The following is an 18,212-nucleotide window of genomic DNA, read 5'->3' as shown; positions in this document are numbered from 1 at the left end:
CTGGATTTTAAAAAGCATTCAACATCTAAATCTGTGCTCACGTTTACCAAAATACCTGCAATTAAAATAAGTCTGCAATAAAGCCCTATTTCAAAAGATCTCATCAGATTCTTCCAAAAACTATATCTGAGAACTTCAAGTCTGTTAAACAATGAAAGACTAAACTTTTCTTTGGATTTCTTAACATGAAATGACTTAATGACATAAATATTTAAAATGTACTCCTCAGTGCAAAAGAAACCATCAGAGTGTTTCTGTGTGCAACAATGTGGCACGAGACCTACGATGAAATGATGAAGATAATCATCTCTATGTTCAGGTAAACAGACTACACTTACTCAACTTCTAAAAAATTATTAATTTTATATATTAATTTTATATATATATTTTATATAATTATTGAATTGTAATTGCAAAATTCTTTTACTACCAGGCTCGATAAATACAGGCCCAAGACCAAGGAACATAGTGATGTCGAGTTTGAATTCCATATTTATTTTGATGATGCTTTCAAGGATGTCGATAATGGAAGGCATGCAAATGAATATGCTGAAACACTTGTTGATGTAATTAAAGAAGTTTACACGTAAGAATCCTCCTTCGTTATATCTGTTTATGTGCTCTGAGAACTTATGTGCAAGACTAATCTACTAATACTTCACATACATTAGCATTTTCATGGAAGAGGATCAATGCACATTCAAACAGAAGGCAGCACTACCACGCCAGAAGATCATAAACACCCCTTATGGGGGTCGGCTGGAATACACCCTCCCTAAAGGAAATTTGATGATGGTTCACCTCAAAGACAAGACACTTATCCGTCACAAAAAAAGATGGTCGCAGGTAAGGTTCATGAAAAATCCAGTTTAAAAAAAAAAACACACTTTTTTTTTTCTTTTTTTTTTTTATACCCACAACTTCACTAATCATCTGTGTTTGCAGATAATGTACTTGTATTACATTCTTGGCTGGAGACTTAACAGACAGTACTTCAAAAAGCTTAAGGCAGGTGAAGAACTGGATTACCTTGATGAGAAATTGAAGGTTGGTAGCTTATTATTAGACTTTCTACAGATTAATACAATATCAGCCAGAAATTTTGACTACAGCGTGTGTTTTTTTCAATGCTCCCTAGAAAGACAGTGAGAACACATACATCTTGGCCCTGGATGGGGACACTGATTTCCAGCCGTCAGCAGTCATGCTGTTAATCGACAGACTTAAACTCTACCCAGAGGTTGGAGCTGCCTGTGGCAGGATTCATCCCACGGGCACAGGTTGGATATATTATAGCTACATCATGTGGCTTTTGGTCCTGTAGCAGTTAAAAATAAAACTGCATTCATCTCGCAGAATAACAATGTTTTGGTTGTACGTTGGATCTGCTCGAATAAATGTGGTCGTTCGTGGCACCAGAGTACACATGGAAATCTAAAAAGATGTCATCTAAGCAGGTGCCATTGTGTTTTGATTTACTGGAAACTTTGATGTTTTTAAATCAAAACACAATGATTGTTGATGGACCAACTGATGGACCCTTCTCATGTGCTCTATGAAGGATGCGAACCACTTAGGTCGGTGTTACCGCTTTCCAAGGTTCAGATACAACTGCTATAAGAATTTTATTCCTTTGGCTACAAGATTTTTAAAATCTAATGTAAAAGACATAAGCACATGATTGGTCTTAATGCAGGTATCCTTTTACGTGGTCTATCTGTATTGGCCAAATCAAATTTCCCTTAAGAAATAGCTAAATGACGTAACAAAAGTTTACATTACAAGTCATTAACACTGGACGTTAAGACTGCTAGTCTGATAAGGTCAAATATTACAATTAACTTATGCTGATGCTAGAGAGCTGAATGACTATTTATCATTTCAATTAAATATATTACCTGTTAAGCAAGAAAAAACATTTCTGGGTTGCTTTTGAATCCTTACAAATCTCGGAGTTCTCGCCACATCTGAAAAGTCAAGCCAATGTTGATTCTGGTTTTATTATGGAATCGGTGACGCTCTCCCTTTTTGCGTGTAGATGCCGCTTTGTTAGCATGTTTTTGTTTTTGTATTTGTAAATGGTTTGAAAGATGGCCATCTTTTCACTTTATCATTAATAATTCATGAGAAGAATAATTATAATAAATAATAATAATAATAATAATAATAATAATAAAAGAATAAAATAATTAGAATGGAGTTGCAATAAAAATTATAATTTTAATTATTATTTAATTATTAAAAATAATTATTATGATTTTTTATTTTTTTTATTGTATTCATAGCTCCGACAATATCATTATTGGCTCTTGTTCATGATTGGCTCTTGTAAAATACAAATTTTTTGGCAGGGTTCCCCTGATAAAAGTCTAGAGGCTAAATATCATGTTATTTGGGTTGCTTCAACCCGCGGACATGAAAAACATATTTTTCTTCTTCTTTAGATGTTTTACGTCGGTTGGCAAACCAGCTTATGAAAAACATCCCACGGAAAGAATGTTAAAGTGGCCCGATTCCACAGGAAAACCACGGATTTGAGGCTGATTTATACTTCTGGGTCAGACATATGCCGTAGCCTCCACACCATAGGCTGTGCGTCGGTTTTCGTTTATACTTCTGCGTCGTTGTCCGAGTTGACGTGCAGTACACATGCAAACCGCTCGGGTGTGGTGACCCCTGCACTAGAGACTACTTATGCATAGATTTTAAGGGCGCTGAATAGACTAATCAGATCATTTCTTCACTATAATTGAAGGGCCCATGGTGTGGTATCAGAAGTTTGAATATGCGGTAGGCCACTGGCTGCAAAAGACTGCAGAACACGTGTTCGGCTGTGTACTGTGCAGCCCTGGATGTTTCAGTCTTTTCAGAGGAGCTGCACTCATGGACGACAACGTCATGAAGAGATACACAACCAAAGCCAGTGAAGCCAGCCAATATGTCCAGTATGACCAAGGTCTGCTTGAAGCTAACTTCTGACAAATTATATCAATTCAACTAAGACTAAAGTAATTCACCCTCTGTTGGTGTAATGTCAGGTGAGGACCGCTGGTTGTGCACTCTGCTGCTGCAGCAGGGCTGGAGGGTGGAGTATAACGCAGCATCTGATGCCTACACCAACGCTCCACAGGATTTTAAGGAGTTCTACAACCAGCGCAGACGCTGGGGACCCTCTACCATGGCCAACACCATCGACCTCTTGGGCTCAGGAGGACTGACCTCTCAGAGGAACAGCTCAATCTCAAAACTTTACATCTTGTACCAGATTATCAGCATGGCAGCTTCCATCCTGGGCCCTGCCACTATCTGTCTCATGATATCAGGTAAAGTTAGCAGTTTAGAAATATTTATTTGAATAAAAAAATAAAAAAATATATATTTTGTGCTTGGATTTATTATTCTGTTTCAGCAGTATGGCATAAGGAAGATTTGTTTTTACAGTTACATTTGACCAAAATATCTATTAAAGTGCTTTGTTTATATTGCAGGAAGCTTTATGTTCATCTTGAATATGGATGAAAATATAGCCCTAGCTTTGGCCATAGTGCCCCCGACTATCTACCTCATCCTGTGCTTCAAACTGAAATCTGACACACAGATTAAAATTGCAGCAATCATGAGTGTACTCTATGCATTTCTCATGGCAGGAACAATTCTCTCAATCATAGGTAAAATTTTTTGTCTTTAAGTATCTTTTAGTTTGATCAGAAGTTTTCTTTTCAGTGTCGTTTTCTTTTCCAGTTGCACAGTAAGATTTTTTGAAAATAAATTAATACTTTTCTTTTGCAAGGATGCATTAAACTGATAAAGTTTAAAGTGACAGTAATTACATTTACATTATTAGAAAAAATCATTACTGGAGTAAATTAAAACATTAAAAGACATAAGGAGACAGTTCTTTTAAAATGTAATGATATCTCAAAATATTAAATTTTTGAACAAATAAATGCAGCCTTGCTGAGAATAAGAGAATCAAAAATATATATATAAAAAAATCTTACTAAAACTTAGGAATGGTAGTGTACATTAGACTTAGGTGCATTAGAAAATCTTACCATTCCCAACCTTTTGAAAGTACAGTAGCTGTATGCTTTAGTCCATCAATATTTTTAGACTGCACATTTTTTCTAAAAGATAGCAATACGATCTAGCCTATATCTATAATACTTTCTCTTCTCTTGTCAACTCTCATAGGTGATTTAGTGAAGCAAAAGACTTTTCTGACCCCCAGTGGTCTGTTCCTCATCGGCATGGTGGTTTTGTACATCATCACGGCAGCGTTACACCCTCAGGAATTCTCACTGGTCATCTATGGATTGTTATACTTCCTATGCATTCCCAGTGGGTATCTACTCCTAGCTATTTACTCCATAGTCAACATGAACAATGTCACGTGGGGCACTCGTGAAACCGGCAGCCAGACTAAAACTACGGCAGTCGATACCATCAAGAAAAAGGTCATGAATGCCACATGCTGCAAATGTCCATGCTTGGAATCTGAAGATCTGAGTGAGAAGATATTACAATCAGAAGAAATAACAAAAACTGAAAAGCCACAAATTCCCTTGGAAACACAAAGGTAAAAACATGTCCACACAATAGGACAATTTAACACTGACACTTCAGTCCATCTGTGAGCATTTTATATTGTAACTATTGTAACTACGTAGAGGCGTGTTTTAATACTACAACTAAAACTAATACTGTATTCCTATGTATTGTAGGGAACATGAGTTCCAGCTTAGTCCTCATCAAAGTAAGTGTAACTTCTATAAATAGTTTCATAATATTCTATGTAGACTTATTGAATTTGACTACCATTAAAACTCATATGTTTCATCCAAAAGCTTGGATTGAGCATTTGCAGATGAAATCTTACGAATTTCCTTTGGGTGAATCTGCACTGCCTTTGGTAAGTTTAACTAACAAAATATTTGAAATTAATATAGCCTATATATATACACTGAACAAAATTATAAACGCAACACTTTTGTTTTTGCCCCCATTTTTCACGAGCTGAACTCAAAGATCTAAGACTTTTTCTACTGCACAAAAGGCCTATTTCTCTCAAATATTGTCCACAAATCTGTCTAAATCTGTGTTAAGCCCGATTCGGACGGTAATTGTTTCTCAGGGGGGCGTAAGTTATTTTCACCATATACAGGGGGTAGTTGTTGATTTAATTGCCGTCCGAATCCAACTGCGGTCAGGTCAGCCTCCACTTTGAAAAACACAGTCATTCTAGCCGCCACGTTATTTTGTGGTGCGCGCATATACTAGGCGTTGCGGTAATAGCGTGTAAAAACTCAGATCAAAGGAAAAGTGATCTCTGGCATTCATTTATTAAGCCAGTTTCTTTGTCAATAATGAATAAATGAATGAATGAACGAATAAATTAATTTGAAATAAAACACATTTAAAAAACTGATCAAATGAAAATTACTTCAAATGTTGAGTAATATTAAATGTACAATTTCCAAATAATATGAAAATAACTGTCTCATGAGGAATAACAAAATAAAAGCATTTCATTAACTTGCATATAACCATATTTATTACACGGCTCTCTGGAATGCTTGATTCTGATTGGTCAGTTGGGACATTTGCAGGTTCGTTCTTTTCAAATAATAACCTCTCCAAAGTAATAACGCATAGCCGGTACTACTTGTATGTTTATAATCCCTCCGCGCCAAAAAAGATTACCGTTTGGCGCCATCTTGTGACAAACACTGGACAACCACAATTAACAATGGAAAATTTCGACATTAATTTTAACATGTACGGTAAAAACAAAACGTTTGAACAGTGGATAGATTTGGACGATTCAAATGGCTCCCCAATTAAGACGAAAAAACGAAAATTGAACTACGAAGAACAAACAACGACAAGACACAGAGAGCTTACTGAGACTGAACTTGACAAAATAGAGCATGACAGCTACGAAGCCAACACACAAAAAAATACAGAATGGGCAATAAAACTTCTCAAAGACTGGCTAAAAGAGAAAAAAATGGAGACAGACAAGTATGAAGCAGAGGATCTTAATAAGGTATTGTATGTAGATGTTATAAATTGTCTTACTAACGTACATTCGTTTGAATGTTAGTCACGTGGTACTATATCGTTTCGCGGAAGAATAAAAATGTTAATTTAAAACAAATATGCCAATAAAATGTTTCAAATTCATATTCATGTCATGCAGCATCTGACCAATGTGCTTTACAGCATCAAAATAAAATAAGTAGTAAATATAACAAAGTAAATAAAAAAGTCAATAAAGTCACAGCTAAAACCCCAATTACATAAAAAAAAAAATATATATATATATATATATATATATATATATCTGTGGCATTGTGTCAAAAACAAAAGTGTTGTTTTTATTATTTTATTCAGTGTATATATATATATATATATATATATATATATATATATATATATATATGTGTGTGTGTGTGTGTGTGTGTGTGTGTGTATACATATTATAATTTTATTTAAATAATATTTATTTATTATTTAGTTGTTTTTTTTATTGTATTAATCAAAAGCAGCCATGTATTTTTGTGTCATAATAAAGCATGTTTTTTTCTTCCACAGTAATTTTTGGTCATTCTAACTTGAGCCTTTTGTCGCTGCAGATATGTCAACTGTATACTTTAAATGTTTTTTACCATGTCATGCATTTTATGAGTTGCTGATTAGATATTAAATATTAGGTTTTAATTCCTCATTTTTTTCACGTTGCAGGATGAAATCGATTTCTGGAAAGAACTGCAGAAGAAATATCTGGAACCTCTTAAAGAGAATAAAGAACAACAGGAAAAAATCGCTGATGATCTAAGAGAACTTCGAAATAAGGTACGCAAAAGAAATATAGTATGTGGTCTTGTCTAAAGTATTTGCTCTGGAACCGTAGAGATCTGTTTCCATGCTGTTTTGCCTTACTTTTCCATACAGGTTACATTTGTCTTTTTCTTCTGCAATGCACTTTGGCTGGTGGCAACTTTCTTCCTTCAGGCGATTGGAGACTCAGTCTCCATAAAGGTCCCAAAAATCTATCCCAATGGGACTTATGACCCAACAGAAGTGTTTTCCGTAGATCCAATCGCACTGATGTTTCTACTGGGTTTTGCAGTACTGCTGTTAATGCAGTTTGTTGGAATGCTTTACCACAGGTAACTAAACATGCACACAAGAATCGAATCACAATTACTGATAAAGAGACGTTTTTTAATGGATTATGTTCTTTTGTTTCAGAATCTACACATTGATCCATTTTGTGGCATATGTTGACACAGAAATTAAATCTTATAGAAAGCAGTCACATCGGTCACATCAGGTGAGCCAATGGATCACAAACAAAATGATGACATTTTAAATGTTAGCTTTTTTTTTAAATGAACCATGTCAATCATGTCGCACAGATCCTGGACTCAATCCACCAGCCTGAGACGTATGGGCCAGACACAGCTTTATGTTTTAAGAACCCATCTGTTAGGGCTATAACTTCAGTATAATGTTTTGCATTTAATAATTAATGTTTATAGTCCAGTGGATAATAACAGTGCAAATAGAATGTTCTGAATATTTATTTAGTGTTTAAACCTGAATGCTCTGTTGTAGTGTAAAACATTGGGCCTGACAATTAATGAATTAATTACATGATATGCAAATTAACAATTAAACTAATCACAATCAATTACATAGTACTGAATATTAGCATTGAATATTATTGACATTACAAGAAATGGCCAATAATTTGTAGTTTGTTAGCCAATATATTATTTATTTCTACTTAATTATTTCCATTCCATATACCATACCACTATATTTCTTTATTTCCTTGTTTCTTTCTTTACAAAAATTAACTGCACTAAATTAACATTAAATTCACAGTTATATAAAACAAAATGTAATCTATATCTTTGAACACATTTACTGTAGAGTGCATGTAAATAAATTATATTGATATATGCTCTATTGAAAATGTCTCTCATTGTGTCTCAGGAAGTTTTAATGTTATTGAACAGAAGTTCAGTTTGTGTGAATACTAGTATACTTGCTTCTATATTATTTTATTGTTTTATGTGATGTAAAAAAAGAGGTAAAACAAGCATTATTCTATGAATCCTTGAATAGTATGAAACAAAACCCTTATAGATCACTTATATGCTAAAATAACAATAATAATAGTACAAATTGATAGCAAGAGCCTTTACGTCACATGCTGAATTTGGCCAATCAATGACACTGCAAATAAGAACGTTAACCCAGGATTAACACACAATCTCATCTTGAACTGTATCAATTTATAGGTATGGTGAAGTACTATTGATGATTTTGTCAGAATTTTGCGAGTGTAGTCACAACTTTGACTGATCTGTTGAACCCAAAGAGGCATTTAAATGGTCAGAAAGTCTGCCCTCGAAAATGATAAAGCTTTATTATCAAATGCTCCTGTGATTATTACTTCAAATTTGATGGTAGCGCTTGTGGTGCCAGCACTGTCCTTATTTTAATATTTATTTTTGGCATTTTTTGACTTTATTAGTATAGGACAGGAAGTGACAGGAAGCGAAGTGGGGGTGGGGTAAGCGAGATCAGGAAAGGTCCTAATGCTGGGATTCAAACTCGGGACGAGCACCAATGGTGCTATATGTCGACGCGCTGCCCACAAGACTATCAGCACTGACATGTCCTTTTAATTTTAATTATGTTCTGACGTTCCTTATGTTTTTTAATTTTTAAAAAAAATCAAACATTCTTTTTACATTACTTTTCCATCATAAATTCATGAATTATCAAAAAAACGTGAGCGGTAAGTGTTACTCATATTATCCACTATGTGGCCAAAAGTATGTGGACACCTGAATGCACCCATATGTACTTGTTGAACTAATTTCAAAACTTTATTAATAGGGGGTTAGTCCTCCATAGTCCATACCAATTTACATTTCCTGGGAAGGATTTTTACAATGTGATGGAAGATGAAGGGATTGGCTCCCATTCAGACACACAATCAAATATAGCTATAAGCTACAATGATGGGCCCAAGCACAGGTGCTACTGCCACCCCAGTGGCATCAGGAAAACAGTCCACAACAGGCAATATACATTTAACCATAGTTTTTAGGATTACAGCAATAAAAGGGTTACTCCAGAACAAGAGTGTCAAACAGATACACAAAGAAAGGGAAGGATATATAAAACTTTTAATGATCAATTAGGATTTTTAAAAATGATTTTATCTTAAACGATTATCTATAAGCTTATGTAAAATAATTCAATAAAAAAAATATTGCCAGTACAGTACATATCAACTGATTCTATGCATTTATTTGTAATTATAACTGATGAAAACTGAGAGGAACAAGATTAGGCTTAAAAGATTTCTTATTCTATGACTCCATCTAGTGGACAACTACAGCCTTCATCTATCAGTTTAGAGTGCTGGTGGTTTGTGATTTGCTGTTAGGCCCCAGAGCATCATAAAATCATAAAACTAACCAGGTTTCCTCTGAATGTCTTGTTCTTCATATGTAAAATATTTTGAAAAGTTTGGATAATGCACTTTGAAGATATAAGACAATTCCTGTTTTCTTTTAATCCATTACTTTAGTAAATCACCATGGCAACAATGTTTGAGATATCCAAAAACAGTTCATAAATTGAATTCCTCTGTGTTTTGACATTATGTAAAGTTTGGTGTGAATAATATGAATACAATTACAGAAGTATTAAAGGATTTTAAATGCACGACGTAGAGGCAAAGAACCACCCTCTGTGAAGTGCATTTAAAATCCTTTAATCCATCTAGTATCTAGGCTATTTTATTAATAAAAATCGCGGGGAAGCATTGACAAACAAGTTTATGTCTGTGTGCAGCGCAATCGGCCACCTTCGAACTCACTCTCTCTCTCTCTCTCTCTCTCTCTGTGTGTGTGTGTGCGAGTGATTCTTGTTGGTTAGTGTACATCAATTAAAGCAGCACATTAATATAGAACGGTGATTAAACTGACTTGGAACTACCTGGGGCCAGTTGCACCAGCTAGACGTAAAAAAGCTGGGTGTAAGCCCTACATTGGGCTTTGCAACGTCCAGCTTTCCAATAAATATTTGCACCTGTTGCACCAACTAAAACTACGCCATGATTTCATCGAGTAAACATTTTCTAACAAGTCCGCATTTTTATATAGTCTCCCTGCACGTTCCCATAACAAATATTAAAAATGAAGGCGGCAGGTGTAGAAGATTTTTATTAGTCAAAATATGAATTAATCAAGTATAATTAATGTGAATTTAGCCATTTATGTATCAAGCTATTCTTCCATTATAATCATATGCCTGTGTGTCGGAGGCCTGCATGGATGGAATGTGCTGACCCTCGAGATAGGAAACATATGTAAAAATACAAAGGGGGCCTCTTTCCTTACTATAAACACGTCTAGGAGCCCCTTTTCTCTAGGGAGGGAACATATGTATAAGGAAAAAAGCCAAAAAAGGTATAATGCATATGTATGAAATGTACTGAACACGCCTAGAGGAAAAACTATTTAAAGAGGACACAGAGAACATTCTGGAGATCTTTTCTGCAGAAAACTTCTCGGCTTTATTCTCTTATTGTAATAAAGTCTATCTTCTGGCATCAAAACCCCAAGACTCTGAGAGTGATTCTTTATAGAAAAAGGTAGAAGCCACCTCCCTCAGGTCTTGCCTACCTCTCTTCGACCCACACCTTCCTCTAGCCATACCCACAGGCGGGGGAGGGGCACAAGTCGCGACACTACCCTTCTGTGCCCATCTCTGATCCCCAGACCGAGAAGGGCCAGGACCCCTGCCTTGTTCGGGCTCAGACCTGGACCTTCTTGGAATGAAGGTTCTGAAGGCTGCCGCACCTTCGCCTCCCTAAACTTCTCAACCACCATTTCGACGCAGGTACTGAAAAGCTCGGAAGGCGAGACTGGAGCATCGAGAAGAAAGTACTTCTTTTTCTTCCCAATATCTGCCAGGTTTACCCACAGATGTCTCTCCGTTACCACCATGGACCTGCCCACTTCCGTGCTACTCCCTTCCCTCCGGGGGCCTGTCATCTGCCCTCATCTTCCCTTCTCTAATTCCCCTGCTACCACCGTTAACTCCACCTGACCAAGGTTAAGTGGGAACCTCCTGCGCTTGACATAGCAGTTTCTCATGCTGGACCTATGATGTTTTGGTCAGGTTCTATGCTTCATAGAATCTACCTTACTGATGGTTCAGACCTGAGGCCTCTTTGGACTTCACCTCCGGAACTGAGCTCATGCACGGGAACAATGGTGAGTGAGTACAATCCATTTCTAAAAGATCTGTTCGCTGGTGGTTGTGTTTCCTCTGCTAGCATTCTTTTCCGTGTTTCTGGGATATGTCTTTTGTGTGATTTTTTTACCTGTTAGGGTAGGTCCTCAGACAGCCACCTCTTGTTATCGACTGATGAGTGATGACCTCACTCGTCGATACTAGATCCAGGCTAGGTTGATAGCCCTGTTCCAGGCCTCATACCTTCTGGATCATGTGGCCAAGTCATAGGTTTCTTTGGGAGCATACTTGGTCATCAGGTCCCCAGGTCAGCACTGCAATTCCAGGACCTGCAGGTCTTTTTACTTTCAGTTATCTAACGACTGGGATGCCTGCCACTGTGTCCCGCCCCAAGGGGCCTGCTGTTGTTAAGGTTACCCACTCAATCATCACGCATTATCTGAGTGAAGATCCTCTCACTGAGGCGCTGAGCAGCTTTACTCTTTTAACGCCACCCTGCAGTTTACATCACACTGCCCTTATGGTGAACCAGTGTATGACCCCTCTATGAGTGGGCTTGAGTACACTCTTCCCTAAGGCATGAGTGAGAGGTATTTTTGCGTGTCCTAAGTGCTACTGGCTCTAAGGAACATCTCTACACGTGATCTGGGCCCCGTTGTTTCTACATTCGCGACAGGTTGGTGATCGGGATTCTGGACCACAAGTTATCAGAAAAGCTTCAATTTATGACCGATTTGACACTCAGAAATGCCATAGAGCTTGTGAGACAGTCTGAACAAGTTCGTGGACATGTTAACAAATAAGCTGCCTGCGTTAGTGCTCAAATCAGTGAGGTGGCAGGGGAAGATTCCATCACAGTGAAAGAGGCAGACAGCACCATGGCTCAAAACGAAACCAGACAGAGCATGCATCTGAGTGGAGATGTAAAAGATGCAGCAGAAATCACAGAAAAGGGGAAATCTGTACAGCAAAAAGTGCAGAGTGCCACAAATGTCACTTCACTGCAGTTTGTAGAACCCGAACAGTCCATGAAGTCAACAAACCACAAGAGGGCAGCGGCATAACACACTTTCTGGGTGAAATTGATGATAAAAGTGGAGCATAGAAAGTCACTCTCCTGATACACTGAGATAGACTTTAAGATCGATACAGGTGCAGACATAAGTGTCATTTCAGAGAAAAACTTGTCCCTTTTGAAGTACAAGCCACAACTCAAAAGGGTAAATGTGAAACTTGAGATCCCAGGGGGTGCATTGCACTGCAGAGGACAATTCAACACCATGACTGTTTTTAAAGATAAGCAGTACAGTTTTGAAACATTCATTGTGAATGGTCACCATGTAAATAATCTTCTTGGTCGTGATGCTGCAAGTGCAATGGGCTTAGTGAAGAGGCTAGAAGAGCTCCAACCCATTTCTTCTTCTTCTGAACTGGGGTTAGTAAAGATTAAACCCATAAAAATCTGCCTGAAAGAGGATACTGTATCATACATTGTGCAAACTGCAAGATGGGTTTCTGTGCCCTTGCTCCCAAAGTCAAGGCAGAGACAGAGAGAATGGTTCAATGCGCTGTCATCGAGGAGATCACTGAGCCTACTGAGTGGTGTGTTCCTATGGTGGCTGTCCCAAAGAAGACAGGTCAGATTAAGATTTGTGTCGATCTATAACCACTAAATAAGGCTGTAAAAAGAGAGAAATTTGTGCTGCCAACAATTGATGACATTTTTCCTAAGCTAGCACATGCTCAAATTTTCTCACTCCTCGATGCAGCTAGTGGCTTCTGGCAGCTGCCACTGGATATAGACTGTGCCAAGCTAACAATCTTTATCACTCCTTTTGGGAGATATTTCTTCCGCAGACTACCCTTTGGGATCACCAGCGCACCCAAAATCTTCCAACGGGCCATCCTTAAAGACCTAGAAGGGGTTGCAGTGTTCATGGACGATATTTTAGTGTACGGCATCACCCCTGAAGAATATGAGCACCGACTGCATCGGGTACCGGAAGCCGTTGACCGAGCTGGTCTCAAGTTAAACACTGAAAAATGTCTGCTGCGACAGAGTCAACTCAGGTACTTAGGACACGTCATAGACAAGGAGGGCATACGCCCAGATACAACCAAAATCGAAGATATCACGCACCTGGAAAAGCCACAGAGCATCTCAGAGCTAAGGAGAATGCTTGGAATGATTCACTACTTGGGCAGGTATGTTCCTCATCTCTCCGATGTCATTAGACCTCTCAACGAGTTGTTGAAACGAAATGTAGTATGATACTGGGGACCTGTACAAGAGGAGCCTTTTAATAATGTAAAACCTCTAATCACAGAAGCTCCTGTTCTAACATTTTATGATGTCATAACGCCCACAGTCGTCAGCACAGTTGCGAGCAGTTACGGTCTGGGGGGCGTTTTGCTGCAGGACTATGATGTAGAACTGAAACCGGTGGCCTACTGCTCCAGGGTGCTGACCGACGCTGAAAAAAGGTATGCCCAGATCGAAAAAGAGTGCCTGGCGGCTGTGTAGTCCTGTGAAAAGTTTTCATGGTTTCTGTATGGATTGGAGAGTTTCATCCTGCAAACCGACCATAAACCACTCATCCCGTTGATAAATGTCAAGGATTTCAATTCAGTTCCCCTGAGATGTCAAAGACTGTTACTGCGAATGATGCGATACAATCCTGTCGCACAATACGTACCCAGCAAACAACTGGTGGTTGCCGATACACTGTCACGACACCCTCAGCCCACCATTTCGTCAGCGGTTTCTGAACTAGTGCAAGAAGTAGAGACTTATTAGAATGCAGTCAGCGATGCATGGCCAATCTCCCAAACAAGATGGAGTCTGTGAAAAGAGAAACAGAGTTGGATTTCGAGCTACAAATGGTGAGGAAATATGTGACTGATGGCTGGCCCAGGTATCCAGCTAATGTCCCTCAAGCCTTGAAATCATACTACAGTGCACGTCATCACATGTCCGTTTTCCAGGACCTAGTGCTGTATGATGACAGGATCATAATTCCCCGAAAGATGAAGTCCGATATACTCCAAAGGCTGCACAGTGGTCACCAAGGCATTGTGAAATGTAGGGAGAGAGCCAAATGTAGTGTGTGGTGGCCACGCTTAAGTAAAGAAATCCAGCAGCTCGTAAACAACTGCAAGGACTGTCTGGAATCAAGACCTACCCAAAGGAAGGGACCACTTCTAAGCACTCCCCTGCCAGACCGTCCACAGAAGAGAATTGGTGTTGATATCTGTGAAGTGAATAAGCAGCACTACTTGATAGTCGTGGACTATTTTTCGAGATATATCAACATAGCTCACCTTCAGGACTTGTCAGGGGAAACAACACGTGCTTGCTTAAAGAACATGTTTGCACGATGGGGCTGTCCTAATGTTTTCTTTACCGACAATGGACCATAGTTTAGCAGAAGGGCTTTTAAAGACTTTGCAAGAGACTATGTTTTCCAGCACTTTACTTCGAGCCCTTATTATGCCCAGTCAAATGGAGAAGCTGAGAGGGCAGTGCAAACAGCTAAAAAGATTCTGAAACAGTCTGACCCATTTTCAGCTTTGATGAGCTACCGAGCTACACCCATTCAAGCTACAGGTGTAAGTCCTGCACAGCTTATGATGGGTAGACAAATAAGAATCACAGTTCCCACGTTGGAGTCACACCTGCAGCCGGAGTGGCACGATCTTCAGCAAGTGAGAAAGGCAGATCAAAAGGCCAAACGGAGCTATAGAAAGTATTACAAGAAGAGGAACAGTGCCCGATCTTTGTCTGAAATTCCACCCGGTTCCTCGGGGGCAGTGAAAGTGGATGATGAAAGAGAGTGGGTGAAATCGGGCACTATACTGGGAAAGTGTGAGACACCACGGTCTTATCTTGTTCAGTCAGAGACTGGAGTATTCCGACGAAATCGATGACATCTAATGCCAACAGTCAATGGAAGAGTACAGTCACTGGTACAAAAAGAAACTAATTGTCAAGATCAACATGTGACCACTACACCAATCAGAAACTTGCTTACCTGAGTCTGATTCCAGCCACACCACAACCGAAGAGAGTGAAAACTATGTCTGGATGCGCCATCACAGATCCACAGAGATACAGAGATTTTGTGTGAAATTTGAATGAAATGAGAAAGAAATTAGAAAAAAAATGTGAAATTGAATATTTCCAAAAAAATCACTGGACTATAAAAAGCTTAACAAGACGTTTCGGTGTCTATCCAAACACCTTCATCAGTTGTAAAAACAGGAAGTAACTCTGGTAAATATGTCCACAAAAGTCACATGATCAACAGACCTATAGTGGTCATATGACTACTAGATTAAATGTGTAACACATGCCAGAGTAGATGGTGTTATCTACTCATGATGGTGCCCCTCCTACTCTCTCTATGCTGAGCGATGCGTCGATGTGGTTGTTTTGTTTCTCCTATTTATTTTCATTTCATTTCATTTCTTTAATCAGGGACAATTCACATTAATAACACATACAATATGTTAAATGCACCAGATTTAGCCAACACTGGCTAATTTTCATCCGTAGTCTCTTTTGGCAGGTTGATGTTAAGGACAGGAATAAAATATAAACAAAATATTAATACACCAAATTAAGAACAAGAAGAACATTTGAGAGCATAAAAAATAATAAATCAAGAATATTAAAATAAAATTACTACTACCATACCATATCCATAAATCACTATAAATGATCACAAGAAATTCTTCTGGGCAGGATTCGGCAGTCTTCTTACATTTACAACAAAAGAAACACTATTTTCACGACCATGAGGTGAGAATTCTGGATAGAGAAGAGAGGTGGTTTGAAAGAGCCGTAAAGGAAGCGATTCATGTAAAGGTGGAGCATCCCTCTTTGAATAGGGGAGGGGGTTTGAGACACCATCTGTCCCACGCCTATGATGCTGTGCTGGAAACGGTGCCATGACGCTGCAAGGAGAGATTGGAGTGCTCCGTTCGGAGAGTAGGAGGGGCACAATCATGAGCTGTAACACCATCTACTCTGGCATGTGTGACACAGACCAGAAGTAAGTATGTACACACTTGCGTCGCCGAAGCTCACCGGCACATCTTGTGCACAGAGTGTCTTGACATTATTCTGATGAAATCTGAAACAAATTGGGTAAAAAAAAGGGTGATTTCAAAGCATATTGAAAGTGACACACTTCCTGCTGACAGTTGGTGGCTGGGCGATCTTGCCTGAATTGTGATTAATATATCAGTATTTTCTATTTGGATTAAAAACAAACAAACAAACAAAAAAAAGTGTTTCCTTAAAAAAAAATTGTTTTGAAGCGGTCATATGATGCGATTTCTTGTTTTCCTTTTCTTTAGTGTGTTATGTAGCTGTTTGTGTATACAATCTGAGTTACAAAGCTCAAAGTCTCCCACAAAAGGATTTATTCTATCTAAAAGAGAAGGCTCATCCAGACCGGGTTAAAACGCCTCCTTAAAACACGCCCCCACGTCTACGTCACAATGTGGAAATATTTGCATAATTCTGCCCAAATGTGACCCTGAACCACAAAACCAGTCATAAGGGTAATTTTTTTCTGAAACTGAGATGTATACATAATCTGAAAGCTGAATAAATATGCTTTCCATTGATGTATGGTTTGTTATGATTGGACAATATTTGGCCGAGATACAACTATTTGAAAATCTGGAATCTGAGGGTTAGGGTTAGGGTGCAAAAAAATCTAAATATTGAGAAAATCGCCTTTAAAGTTGTCAAAATTGTTCTTAGCAATGCATATTACTAATCAAAAATTTATTTTTGATATATTTACAGTAGGAAATTTACAAAATATCTTCATGGAACATGATCTTTACTTAGTGTCCTAATGATTTTTGGCATAAAAGAAAAATCAATCATTTTGACTCATACAATGTGTTTTTGGCTATTGCTACAAATATACCCCAGCGACTTAAGACTGGTTTTGTGGTCCAGGGTCACATATGTGCACACAAAGAAAGAAGGCGTGGTTTCAGTATGCGCAGTAGTATTGATGCAGCAATGTCAGGGAGATGCTGTGTGTTTCTGTGTGAACGCAAAAGCATTTTAATTGACCTTCCGAAAGTAGATGCAATTAGGAATCATTGCTAAGATTTGTTTACAACAGAACAGCACAACCCAAATGTTTGAATTTGTGCAACGCATTTTATAGACGACAGTTTTGTGAACCTCCCAGAGTACAAGGCTGGCTGTGAACAAAGGCTTTTTTTTTCTAAAAAATAAAAAAAGGGTCAATTCCGACTTCCGATACTTTAATATAAATGTGTGTTGGAAGTGTGTGGAAGTCGTGGCCTAATGGTTAGAGAGTCGGACTCGTAATCGAAAGGTTGTGGGTTCGAGTCCCCGGCCGGCAGGGATTGTAGGTGGGGGGAGTGAATGTACAGCGCTCTCTCCACCCTCAATACCACGACTGAGGTGCCCTTGAGCAAGGCACCGAACCCCCAACTGCTCCCCGGGCGCTGCAGCATGGCTGCCCACTGCTCCGGGTGTGTGTTCACGGTGTGTGTGTGTGTGTGCATTTGTTCACTACTCACTGCTGTGTGTGTGCACTTGGATGGGTTAAACGCAGAGCACCAATTTCGAGTATGGGTCACCATACTTGACAATACGTCACGACTTTTAAAAAAAAAAAAAACTTTTTTTTGTGTGTACACACATCCACCCTATAATGATAAAAATCCACCCAGTGTTGTTTTTTAAATCCCTATTTTAAAATCCCCTTTCTCAAATCAGTGTGTTCTGAGATTCCCATCAGAATGACATAGTTCTGCACAAGCCGCTCCCACGATAGTTCATTGACAAGACCATCTTACCTTAGACCCGCCCTGAGTGAGCTGTGAGCTGTCCGCCATTGTGTTGACTCCGGTGCAGGGGAAGA

The 18,212-nt window shown here is 38.6% G+C and overlaps 1 protein-coding gene across 1 annotated transcript; it reads left to right on the top strand.

Annotated features, from left to right (window-relative positions):
* Window positions 1–266: 266 nt before the first annotated feature.
* Window positions 267–7,983, top strand: LOC306843031 (chitin synthase chs-1-like; the record flags this gene model as incomplete). Its single annotated transcript, XM_079374271.1, has 14 exons — window positions 267–319; window positions 434–586; window positions 672–846; window positions 946–1,047; window positions 1,139–1,280; window positions 2,756–2,956; window positions 3,039–3,323; window positions 4,195–4,579; window positions 4,725–4,756; window positions 4,848–4,912; window positions 6,748–6,858; window positions 6,958–7,175; window positions 7,258–7,339; window positions 7,425–7,983. 14 exons carry the CDS (start codon window positions 267–269, stop codon window positions 7,515–7,517), a joined length of 2,097 nt encoding a protein of 698 aa, XP_079230397.1. The 3' UTR covers window positions 7,518–7,983.
* Window positions 7,984–18,212: the final 10,229 nt, after the last annotated feature.

This window comes from Barbus barbus (genome assembly GCF_936440315.1).
Source record: "Barbus barbus genome assembly, chromosome: 23".
NCBI lineage: Eukaryota > Metazoa > Chordata > Actinopteri > Cypriniformes > Cyprinidae > Barbus > Barbus barbus.
This window is presented reverse-complemented; position numbering and strand designations above follow the sequence as displayed.